The sequence below is a fragment of the Cervus elaphus genome, chromosome 6, assembly GCF_910594005.1.
Source record: "Cervus elaphus chromosome 6, mCerEla1.1, whole genome shotgun sequence".
NCBI classification, from domain to species: domain Eukaryota; kingdom Metazoa; phylum Chordata; class Mammalia; order Artiodactyla; family Cervidae; genus Cervus; species Cervus elaphus.
The window spans coordinates 6,085,842-6,098,138 of record NC_057820.1 but is presented as its reverse complement, the minus strand read 5'-3'; the positions used below and the strand labels follow the sequence as shown (position 1 = coordinate 6,098,138).

The following is a 12,297-nucleotide window of genomic DNA, read 5'->3' as shown; positions in this document are numbered from 1 at the left end:
GTAGAGATTTTAGGACTAGAATGGCATCTACTCAGTTAACTGGTCTCAGCCAAAGCTCTTTAAGAGATGAAGGGACTTTTAACACATATATGTTCAATTGTGTCTCTTTATAAACATTTGCAACAATGGAACAATGAGTCAGTATATTCTCTAAGAAGGAATGGCTTCCCTGGTGGCTCAGATGGAAAGAGTCTGCCTGCAATGAAGGAAACCTGGGTTCGATCCCTGGGTCAGGCAGATCCCCTGGAGGAGGGCATGGCAACCCACTCCAGTATTCTTGCCTGGAGAATTCCATGAATGGAGGAGCCTGATGGGCTACAGTCCATGGGGTTGCAAAGAGTTGGACATGACTGAGTGACTGAACTGAACCAAACATTGAAAAGCTATAATCTCAAATAACTTAATACCACAATGTTTAAACCAAGAGGATACTAAGTTCAAAATTTGGCATAAACAACTTTAATTTAGCTTCATGTTGCCTAGGATTAAATCAGGTTGCGAAAATGCAGAAGTGCTGTAGAATCATGCTACAAGCCACAGGCCCTCTGTGGCAGGCACCATTCTAGGCACCTCGTACGCTCTCTTTCAGTTTCTGCAATAATCCTATGAGATCCAATGAGGAAGCGACCATCACCATCCTAATTTCCCAAAGGGTATTAGGAACGTGTCTGCAGCTGCACAGTTCGGAATTAACAAGTGGCGGAGCCAGGATCTGACTCTTGGCCTCTGGCTCTAGAAGGCAATTTCTCACTCCTGCCTACTATTCTAGACATTTCTTTAAAAGAACTTTTTAAACTCACAGGAATCAGCAACTCAGCATGTTTGATCTTGCAGCATAGTTTAATATTGTATAATTTATCACTGTACTGTCATCTCATTTGGAAAAATGATTGTGCTAAATACCAAATATAGCTATAATTTTTGCTCTTAATTTCTAAAAAGAGAGGGGAAAAAAAGGACTATTTCCACTGGATCCACTGCTTCCTGTGCAGGCTCTGCTTTGGTGGAAATGTTCCATTGCTTAGATCATAACTGGTTACTACGGAGATGACTGATTTTAAAAATTGATTTATTCAAATAAAAAATAAAAGAAGCAGAACTGTTCAGAAACAAAGGGTCTTGCTATCATATACATGTACCTGTAAATGAAAAAGGAAAGCTGCAAAAACTGGAGGAAAAAAAAAAATTCTAAGGTGGCATCACAACCTCTCTGAAGTAAGATTGAATCTCAGAATAAGCTCATCTGGTGCAAACAACCTGAACCAATTCCACTGTTTGTTTCCTTCTCTGCCAGGACATTTGTGGATGTCTGTATGATATGCGTTTCCAACTTCATAAGAAGCTTACCCACCAGCCCTGCCAGTCAGCTCTGAACTGGTTCCTGAATAATGCTTTCAGGGTGAAGCTCTTCCTCATAAATGCCTATTAAACAGCAGTTACTTGTAATTCACTTTGTAAATGCTGAAAATCCCACACAAACACACAAAGTAGTGGAGGAAGCTGCTAGACAAAGTGAAAAACCCGCTGATCTAATTTATAGCTTGGTCATCAGTTATCACAAGACAAGTAATACTAACCAAGAAATTCAACAGAACTTAAAAACATTTAAAACTTTCAGGTTAAGCCAAGCTTGTGGAAATTAAAACTTTCTACATTTCTAAATTTTATCTTTCGGTCATTCAAATACTTCCCCTGGATTTGCACATTTATCCAATAAAGGGCCCCGTTGCTTCAAGGGCACTCTTGGGGAACAGAATGATGGAGCAGAAAGATGATCAGCTGCAGTTTTCCTCATCCTGGGCAGCAGGAGGTAATCAGCTGACTAAGACTGAAGTGTAAGCTGACAAGTGAACAGAAAGATCAGGAAGGAAGAGCAGGCAGCACCCATGACCAAGGGAACTGGGGTAATCCGTGCCTACTGCATTTTCAAGTCGGTGTTCAAACATGCCAAGGTACCAGCGTGAGGTACTTCATCTCAAAATACACAGGCTGGATCTAACTTTCTTTCTCTCTTAATGCTTGTAGCTGCTCATGGTATGACTGAAAGAATGAAGAAATACAAAGGACTATTGGAAAAAAGTGAAAAGTCAAAAATGGTGTCCATTTTTGAAAGAGAAGTCATTTTCTAATTTTAAAATAAACTGCAATAAACTATTGAGATTAAGAGGTTTTCCTTACTTAGAAGACTGAAAATTGAACACCTTAAGCTTTTGCAACAGACAGTAGAAAACTTAATTACAAATGCTTAAACTGAATGACTAAAGTGTTTCTTGGGCTTTAAAATGGTTCCAAACTATACTAGGAAAAAAAGCACTGGCTTGATAAAGCTATGTTTGGTGCTTGAATGATGCAAAATAAAAACTGCTCACATGGAAGGAACTTAAGCTCACATGAAGGGAACTGATGCGGCATTGGGAATGAAGGACTTGATGTCAAATCTAGACAACATGTATAATTGAAATTCATTTTATCAAGTGATCTTCCTAGGTTAGGTGAGATTCTGGTCATATCCTGCACAAATGTGGACAAAACTTTATCACCAAGTTAGGATAAGGAAGCATGTTTCCTTCCGAAGTGTCCATCTCCAAACGCTCATGTCTGTTTCTCGTTATAATCAATATCTGTCTGTACTGATGTCAATTTGGCAAGAGAAGAGAAGAAAAATCAGGGTGTACTCACCACGAGGAGTCCCTGTGACACCACATTCCACTCTACAAGGGAAGTGAGAGCGCGCCTCCCTTCGGTCTGATTTACGAGAGAGAAAGAGAGAGAGAACGTTGTAATGTCGCTACGCCACTGACAGCGCCACGGTAGGAGCAGGAGGGGACGACGACGCCGGAGGCGGGAAGACCCTCTAACAAGACATCGCTCTCTACAAATGAGCACGGAGACCCAGCCTGGGAGGGGAAATGACGGCCGGCCGTGTTTCCCGGAGAAGTGATGTGAGCGTGACAAGGGTAGCAAGAATCACCCAGGTGGAAATTAAGGCTTATGTCTAAAGAGAGGAAGAATCTCTTATGTGTGTGTGTGTTTGTGTGTGAAGTTCATTTCAGGGAGAACTACCTTGGAGGAAGTAAGGCAGGGGAGGAAACCCAATGGGTTAAGAAACACTTGAGCATCTGAAATTCCTAATTCTTCAGGAGATGAGAGAGATTTCTGTGGGGCAAATTACCACTGCCTTAAAAACAGAAAGGTACATGAAGCCTCCAATAAGAGATGTTATGCTTAAAACCAGGGCGAGAAATCAGTAAAATTTACTTGCACGTATTTTATTTGCTCTAACAGTAAAAGAAAAATACTCTTAGCATTTATTACTTAAACCTCAGCTACACTTCTTACTGTCTAAAATATCGTAGCAAAGTTTTCAAAACTATCAGTTCTTGGCACCAGAGAGTATCATTTTTCTCTACAACTTCCCTCAACTTTTAACTCAAGTTAATACTGAGGATTCTAAAACACAAAATTAAGTCACAGCTTGGAGGAGGAAAAAGGATTCATAAAAATGCCAGGTAAATTAGAGACACACACACAACTGTTATTATTTATTTATCCCATAGGTTCAGAAAAATAACACTGGATGCCTCTTTAGCATGAAGCACATTATACTGTAGAGCAGTCAACTTTTCTAAAAACAGAATACTTTCATTCTGTCAAGAAACAAAGATATCTCATATAATAAATCAAGACTTCATTCTCATTTTCATCTCTTCATTTAAAAAATTATCCAAATTCAAGAATTTTCTCAAATGTTTTCCCAAAATTATACTACCCTACCTGAGAAAGAGGGAAGAAATACATAAATCAACAGGCTTCTAGAGAACCTGCATGTATTTATTTTAACCTATAACAAAATATAGCAAAGATTTTTCAAGATTGTTAATTCGTTAGCAATAACTTTCACCTAATTATTCTTGAAATTGCTACGGGTGGGTGTAAACTTTTTATGGAAGCAGTGCACCCTTTGCAGATAACATGTATACAACCACAGAGTGAAGAAAAATTACCCTGCCAACATCTCAAAATAAAAAATATTTTCACAGGGTCAGAGGCCGGCAAAGCGCCCGCCAGTGGAGCAGCCACAATACACGCCGGCCTCCATAAGCGCTGCTGAGTGGCCCCGGCCTCAGCCTGAATGAAAGGCAGCGAGTCGGCTTCATGACCGGGCCGATAAAACCCCCAAGCCAAACCCCGTGGCCGGTTTACGGAAGATTCAGAAGTGGATGCAGAGAGTCCATTCTAAAGCAGAAAACCTGGGAGACTGTCAGCTTCCACAGGCCCCACAAACACTGCGCCAGACGTGACTGCACGAACGGGAGGTGAGAGCGCTGATCCCATTTCTGAAAGGAGGGCCGTGCCAGCCCTTGGCCCGACGGGACCCCGACAACACAGCACCAAGGCCTGCGGACTGCGCTGCGCTTCAGCCAGCATCCTGACCACTTTGACAAATATCCTTTTTCCTCCATCCCCAACTTTTTGGGTATAATTTCTAAGAACTAAGAGACTAGGAAGACAGTAAGTGTGTTTGTTTGTTTTGGGCTGCAGCCAGCGGCAGGTGGAATTTTAGTTCCCTGACCAGGGATCGAACCTGTGCCCCTGCATTGGAAGCATGGGACCTTAACCACTGGACTACAACGGAAGTCCCTAACTTTTTTTTTTTAACATAAAGGAAACTAAAACACAGGAGTGTGAGAAAAAGGAAATAGAAAAAAATACAATTGACCTCTTTGCTGGTCTCTTTCTTATCTCTTCGAAAAAATTAAGTCAGACTGAAGGAAAGAACACTTTTTGCTTGCTGAAAAAGATGGAACATGATACAGCCACAGGACAGAAAAGTCAAATAATCCTTAAGAGAAGTAGAATGTTGGTAGAAAAAGAAGGCAAAACTTGTCTGATTAATACTTTTGTAAAAAAAGGAAATGTATTTATATACTCCTAAAATATTTGAAAGATTTTAGACAAGTATTAACAATAGTTTTGGTAATACAATTTTTTACATTATATTTCAAGTTAGGAGCTTTAAAAAAATAATGCTCAGAAGACATTGCTCCCTAAATTGCTCAAAGAAAATATGAACTGCAGCCCACGTTACTGTCAGCAAAGTACTGCATTCTGATAGAGCAGGATGGCACTGTGACAGGAAGGCAGGGTCTCCACACTCTGTATGATCTGCCTATGCTCACGGAGCGCTCAGAAGTGCTGAAACTTTGTTATACCGTTTTAACTGTGCTTCACGTTATATACACATATATAAGTGATGGCATAAAATGTCATTTTTCAGAGGATCCAAACTGCAGAACAGTAAGAAGCATCTGCCCAGGAAAACAGAACGGCGCCTTGCAGCAGTGTGACGGCTGCCCTCTAGTGTGGGCCTGGCTGCAAGAGCAAGAAAACGGAACAGACTTGAATCCTGCTTTAAAACGTCACTCAGAGTAACTTAGATTGAAAAGCATTTTAAAGTAATATATGACAGTTATCATCTTTATTTTATCTGCTAAGAAAAAAATCTGAAAAGGTCTAGAAATGGTCGGCTCCAGGGACCACTGACCATCCACTGAAGCCACCAGGAGCAGAGGGCTCAAGGCACCCCGGCACTCTGCAACAGCTCTCCCGGTTTCCACAACAAACACCAAAGGGCTTCTCTAGGCGACCTTGGTGCCTTGCTCCCCCAGCAACAGGGACACAGTTTAGACGCCTCTGCAGCAGCAAGATGGTTCTTCAAATAAGAGCCCAGAAACAGAGGCCCCCGAGAACACGGCAAATCTCCTTGCCACTCACCCCGTGAACATCCACTGAGGGCTGAGACCCCAGGAGCCCCTCCAGAAGGAAGGAGTCTTTAGGTTACACATCCTTTTGACCCTCCACCTCACCACGCCAACAGTCACACAGAACAAACTTAAAGATAGCTAGAGTAGGAACTTGCCTCACACTGCTGAGCTGAGAATAACTTAGAGGTAACCTAGCTCATGGAGCAGACATCAAAATCTATATATGGCATCAGTTATTTTATGTTAGGCAGCCTCACCTGGCTTTACCCAACTTTCCATGTGTTCATCCTTGTTATGCAAGCACACATGAAGACTTCTGTTTAGTACATGTCTTATTAGATTTTTTTTTTCACTCTTCTGAAAACGTAACTGAAATAACCATGACTTTATTGAGCTCCCAAAGATGATAAAGAAATAGTGATAGTATACAAGGTGAGGCTTTGTGAATGTTACAGATGTCTTCCAAAATCGACTCCTGGTATGAATAAGGCCTTCTTAAAAATTCTTCCAGAGGCATAAATCAAGTACTTGAATACCTTAAAGTTGATGGTAAATTCCTAAAAAAGATTCTCCCACTTGGTTAATTGTACTTAATAAAATATAAAACATAATTCTTTCATTCTGGAAGCAGAGTAAGAAGACAGAGTATAAAGTACTACATGTAACAATGATGTAATCTTAATCCTTATAATTGTTTTATTCCATGTGATCTTGCAAAGGAGAGTTTTTATTCTTATCATAATATCATGATAAATAAAATTCTTCTAATTTATATGGAGGGATTTCTTCCTTACTAAAATTGATTAAGGCTCATTTTCAAAAAGGCCGAATGTCATTCGGTACTTACTAAATATCAAGTACACGCTCATTTACTAAAAGAGAAACTTCCATGACTTTGAAAAGAAAACATATAATTCTGTATATATTGTATATTATAACTTAGTTTCTGTGGTTATTGATAATAATGCTATTAATTATACATTTAATATACCCATGGAAGAGTCACCTACTTCATAGCTAAGTTTCACATATTATTCATTTTAGTATTCTGAAACTTTACGGAATGAAATGTATTTTAAAAAGTGAAGCAATGTTACAAATGCAACTTGGGCAACTGTGCTAAGAACTGTAATAATGTTACAGAGAGGGACTACACAGGGTAGAGGCATGGAGACACAACTACGAGAAAAAAACTGTAAAATTCAATTTCTAACCTCAAGACCAATAAAGCATCAAGATTCATGTAAGCTTTACATTTTCATCTTCCTGTTCCTAGTTTCGGAAGAGAAGGAAGGAAGGAAACTAGTATCTGTTCTGGTCACTACGCTGGGTGTTCTTTTTACATCTCTTAGTCTTTGCAGTAAAAGATGCCGGCTCTAAATATCCCCTTTCTGAGGATGGGGACCCAGGCTGAGAGAAGTCAGGCAGTGGCTCACGAGTCATCAGTTCATCAGTGCTGGGCCAGGCTGTCTGATTCTTCCCACCAGGACAATGTCTGTCAGGGTTTTCCCCTCTTACAAATCAGAGGGTATCTCACCTGTAAGCAGGTAAGGTGTGCCAGGCCACAAAGACGCTGGCTCTTAAATGAGATGGAGGAGAAGCCCTGCAGTGGGGGTTCCACAGGGGCTACTGATGCTACCCGCCCCTCCACTCCCCAGCCTAGAACCTGGTCCTCACTTTATACAGACGATGCTTAAGAGGCTGGGGACAGGAAGAAAATAAAGGTACAGGCTGCGCCTGCAGAGTGGCCATGCGGTTGGTCCTGACCCTCAGCGATGGGCCCTTTCTATGCCCCCTGGTGGCTCAGATGGTAAAGAATCCGCCTGCAACGCAGGAGACCTGGGTCTGATCCCTGGTTGGGAAGATCCCCTGGAGAAAGGAAAAGCTACCCACTCCCGTTTTCTTGCCTGGAGAATTCCATGGACAGAAGAGCCTGGCAGGATACAGTTTATAGGACTGCAAAGAGTCGGACACAATTGAGCAAGTAAACACACACACACGCACACTCTCCTGCATGATTAACATCTGCCGCCTGGCCAAAACAGGTTCTGGTTCAGAACCATTTGGGGGAAAAAAAAAAAGTACAGATAAAATGTAGAAATATTATATAAGCATATTATATAATATTCACTACAAAGATAAACAGCATTAGTTGATGCATTAAGGGCCAAATTGTAAAAGAAACTTAATAAATTATCCCTATTCTAAAAAAATCTATCCAAGTGATTATTAAGCACAAGTAGCAAAAATAATTTAAACCTTTACAATAGTTTATCATCTTAAAACTTACCTTAGGCCATAGCAAGGCAGGGTGAAGAGCCTGAATAGGGCCAGGAAGACTCTGACAGGAAGCAGGGTGAACACATAGAGAAATGCATCCAGGCACAGAAAGATTCCAAACACCATGAGCTGGATTTTAAAAGGAGAGAAGAACGTAAAAGACAAAATGCAAAATAAATATTCTTTAAAATGTTGTAGATGAATATTTCAAACAATCAAGGAATTTCTAAACTTGTTAGGAAATTCATTTCTCATAACTTAGCTATGGGAATAACAAGTTAACAGCTCTCCTTGTGTATATGAGCCATATTCTAATGAAGAATTCCTTTTCAAAATGCAAGCTTGTAGTTCTTCTTTCAGAGCCCTTGGTTTACCACCTACACAAATTAATTATTTCAAAGACAAATCACCCTCAACCACAGCTATGCCACATCTGATGTAGCTCTCTGGGTACTTCTCCTCAAGCTGCAGAGATGTTATAGAAAACCTTTCAGATAAAACGTAAACTCTAACTTTAATGTAAAGAGAGTATTCATTTTAACACAATTTCAGGCACACTTGAACTTGCTGTGCAAAGAAGCCATTGTTCCTAACTGGAGGGGCAGCTGTTAATGTCTGCATCGCTGCCCCTTCTTGTGTACCTGCCACATCCTCCCTATTTCGGGTGACACTGTACACTTCTATCTGTTAAATTCAGGACTATATTTCATGCTCTCGTCACTTCATGGCAAATAGAAGGGAAAAAGTGGAAGCAGTGGCAGATTTTATTTTCTTGGGCTGCAAAATCACCGCAGACGGTGACTATAGCCATGAAATTAAAATAGGCCAATACTTTGGCCACCTGATGCAAAGAGTGGACTCATTGGAAAAGACCCTGACGCTGAGGCAAAAGGAGAAGGGAGTGGCAGAGGATGAGACGTTTAGACAGCATCACCTACTCGACGGACTTGAATCTGAGCAAACTCTGGGAGACAGTGGAGGACAGAGGAGCCTGAAGTGCTTCAGTCCACGGGGTTGCAAAGAGTCGGAAACAAGTTAGCGACTGAACAACAATACTTCACAGATGGAAGGCAGAATCTTGTGATGCCTTAGCAAATAGCCACACCCAGGCTGTTAACCTGTACTGTTTTAAGAGGGATGACTTTCTGTACATTTGACGCACAAACATGGTATGACGTACACACCCTCACACACAACACTCCATGTATTCTTAGTCAATAAACTGTCCTACAGAAATGTACTAAGTAGCTAAAACCCACACTGTTACGGGAAGAACTGCATACCCTCCCCGCAATTCATATGCTGAAGCCCTGACCACACCCCTCCCTCCCCACACCTCCGCCTGTGACTGTACTTGGGGAGGGGGCTCTTTAAAGAGGGAATCAAGTTAAAATGCGGTCATGAGGATGGCCCTCATCCGGCGTGACTGGTGTGTCCCTCAAGAGACATGAGGACGCAGACACCAGAGACGATGACAGGGCACGGAGCGGGCGGGGCACACAAGCGGGGCGAGGCCTCAGGAGATGCCGCCGTGACAGCGCCCTGCCCCGCTCCGCTCCGGGGTCTCCTCACCAGACCGACAGCGTCTCTTACAGAAGCGGGCTTTCTCTTAGACAACAGTCATCCCTCTTAGGCTTAGAGAAACTTGTTTTAGTATTGCTTCTCATCTATGGCAAGCAACAGTAACAAACGTCCAAGGGCCTTCCCGTCGCATTTTAAACCAGCCCAGGAAGTGAAAATCCCCCCAGCCCTGAACGCTCAGCGCCTAGGGACCACAGGAGCTATCGCAACGACAGATCACAGCGTGAAAATGGAAGGAAAGCAAGTGGCTGCGGTCAAAGACACGTCAACTGGGGGCCAGGAAAGCACCCAGCTATGCCTTTCAGGGTTCAGAAATGTGGGAAAGTGACTCCATTCCTGTACCTACTGCTCAGGTGTTACGCTCGTTCACAAAGCACAGCGTTCTTTTAAATCCTTTGCAAATGACCATGAGAAAATGTCCTTAAAAGGCAATAGACAAGATGTAATCCTGAGAGCAGTCACCCTGGAGGGAGGCAGAGGAATCCCTGGGTGCCCTGCTGCTGCTCCAGGGCCTCTGGTTTAATCTGTCGGTGACCCAGGCCCTGTGCCAAGGGGGCCTCCCGTGTCCTCGGGCCCCCAGCACCATGCTGCCTGCTTCACCCCCGTCAGCTCCTGAGCTGCTGAGTCAGCCCCGCTAGGCACACCAGGAAGCCACGGTTTTGGCGGCTGGACCCCCTGCCCACAGCCGTGCCCACAGGGAGCTGGCCTGCACCCTGCGGCTGTCTGCCTCCAGGCCCCACAGGTTTGAAGCCGTGTGAGTGCAGCAAAATATCTCAGGCCCAGTTTTTGCTAGGTATAGAAGGCAGCGTGCTTTGGCATCTTGATAAAATGTTGTAGACTGTTGTGGTTGCTTAGTCGCTCAGTCGTATCTGACTCTTTGTGACCCTACGGGCAGTAGCCAGCCAGGCTCCTCTGTCCGTGGGATTTCCCAGGCAACACTACTGGAGTGGGTTGCCATTTCCTTCTCCAGGGGATCCCCAACCCAGGGACTGAACCTGGGTCTTCTTCACTGCAGGCAGATTCTTTACCCTTGAGTCACCAGGGAAGCCCACCTTGATAAAACAGACAAGTATTACTATTTACTTTTCATTGGGATCAAATAACCACAAAGTAGTCACGCAGTCTTAAGCAATGCCTGATGAAACTGTCCCTAAAATGTAGAGGCTGTAACTACAAAGCAGAGCGACTGGTGTCATTTGCCATCCTCTGTTTCCCTTCTGAGAAACAAAAGTCTCCTTTAAATGTCACTTGAAAGGTCAAAATGAATACAGTGGTGTGGCTAAAATCAAAGCAGCACGGTGCTGCTGGAATCTGCCTCTTTAGACCGTGGGTGAACACCCGTCCAATCAGATGGTAGTCAGGTCGCCGTGCACCCTGGGCCCCTGTCTCTCTCTCGCCCCTTCCCCATTTCTCTCCTGCTCCAGTTCCGTGCCACACCCCCCCAACTTTACCCATCTTGTAGAAGATGATAAATTATGTACAAGTATGTATAAGTTATAACTATCTCCTGCCTTAGCTGTGTCTCAGCTTTACAGGGTGGTGGAGGGGGAAGCCTTATAAATACATCATCTCTCTGAACCTGCAATTATATGAATAACAAAATGCAAAGACACCAAAGCATAATGAACATGCTTCAGGAAGAAATCCTACACTGCAGCTGCCAGCTAATACCTCTTTTCCAGCTGGTGGATTTTCCCAGGGATGGATGACAAAATGCTACACAAGGTTTTGTATGCAAACTTCCCAGGGCTGACTCAGGTTTTGATTTCTCCCTCCTCCTCTCTCTTAACTAAGCATTCAGTGCACGCTCTAGAGTCCCCTGCCTTTCTGTCTTGCGGGAGATCTCGTGTGGCAGGGTTTCAGAAGACTTTCACAGGTATTGGGCAATAGGGCTGGGTGCTAGCCTCTGTCCATCCTCCGTCCAGCCTCATGTCCACCTGGACCTCACTGCCACGCCCCCAAATCTGCAGCAAGGTTCGGGGGCTCACCTGGGGCCTGAGCAGCACAGGCAGGGCCAGCCTCCCGCAGGTCTGCAGAAGACGTGGTTTTGAGACTGAAGCACTATTTCTACCAACGACATCTGCCACTCAGCCTCAACTTTGCCACTGGATTTGCGCTTGTATGTTAAAAAAAAAAAGATTTACCATTAAGTTTTTAACATCTGAACTTCAATGTGAAAATCACGATTCTGTAACACTGTTGGTCAACATCACCTGCTAGTGAAAAGTTCCACAACCAGCTCTTACCACACTCATTTTTAACCTACTGCTATTGCTCTTGATCATCTGAAAGATACCAACCTGAAAAGTAATAAATAAAATGCTGGCCCCTCTCCACAGAGAGCAGAGCAAGGTTTCTTCACTTTTAAAAAATGTTTCCTTTTTTGACCAAAACCTCCTGCCTTCCTTTTAATGCCACTTGGAATTTCAAAATAAATAAAACGTTATGGCTACAATTGAAAGCAGCACAGGGATTGGAAGGTGCCTCTCTGAACTGCAGAAGCCACCTCTGGCAATTCTGTATCCATCTCCCCCACAGCCCCCAAGCAGCTCCTGGAGCCACGGGCGCTGCTGTGGGGTGGGGGCCGGGAAGCAGGCGTCCAGCAGGAGGAGGGCTTTCTTTCCACCCTGGTCTCAGTGTGTGAGGCTCGGGTCCACTCCTGAGTCTTGCT

At 43.5% G+C, this 12,297-nt stretch overlaps 1 protein-coding gene across 1 annotated transcript in view; it reads right to left on the bottom strand.

Annotated features, from left to right (window-relative positions):
* The window catches only part of TAPT1 (transmembrane anterior posterior transformation 1), a 59,586-nt gene that overhangs the window by 25,821 nt on the left and 21,468 nt on the right, over positions 1 to 12,297 (bottom strand). Inside the window, exon 3 of the mRNA XM_043906133.1 lies at positions 8,056 to 8,174. Coding sequence (XP_043762068.1) covers positions 8,056 to 8,174 — 119 coding nt within the window. The remainder of the gene's footprint in view (positions 1 to 8,055; positions 8,175 to 12,297) is intronic.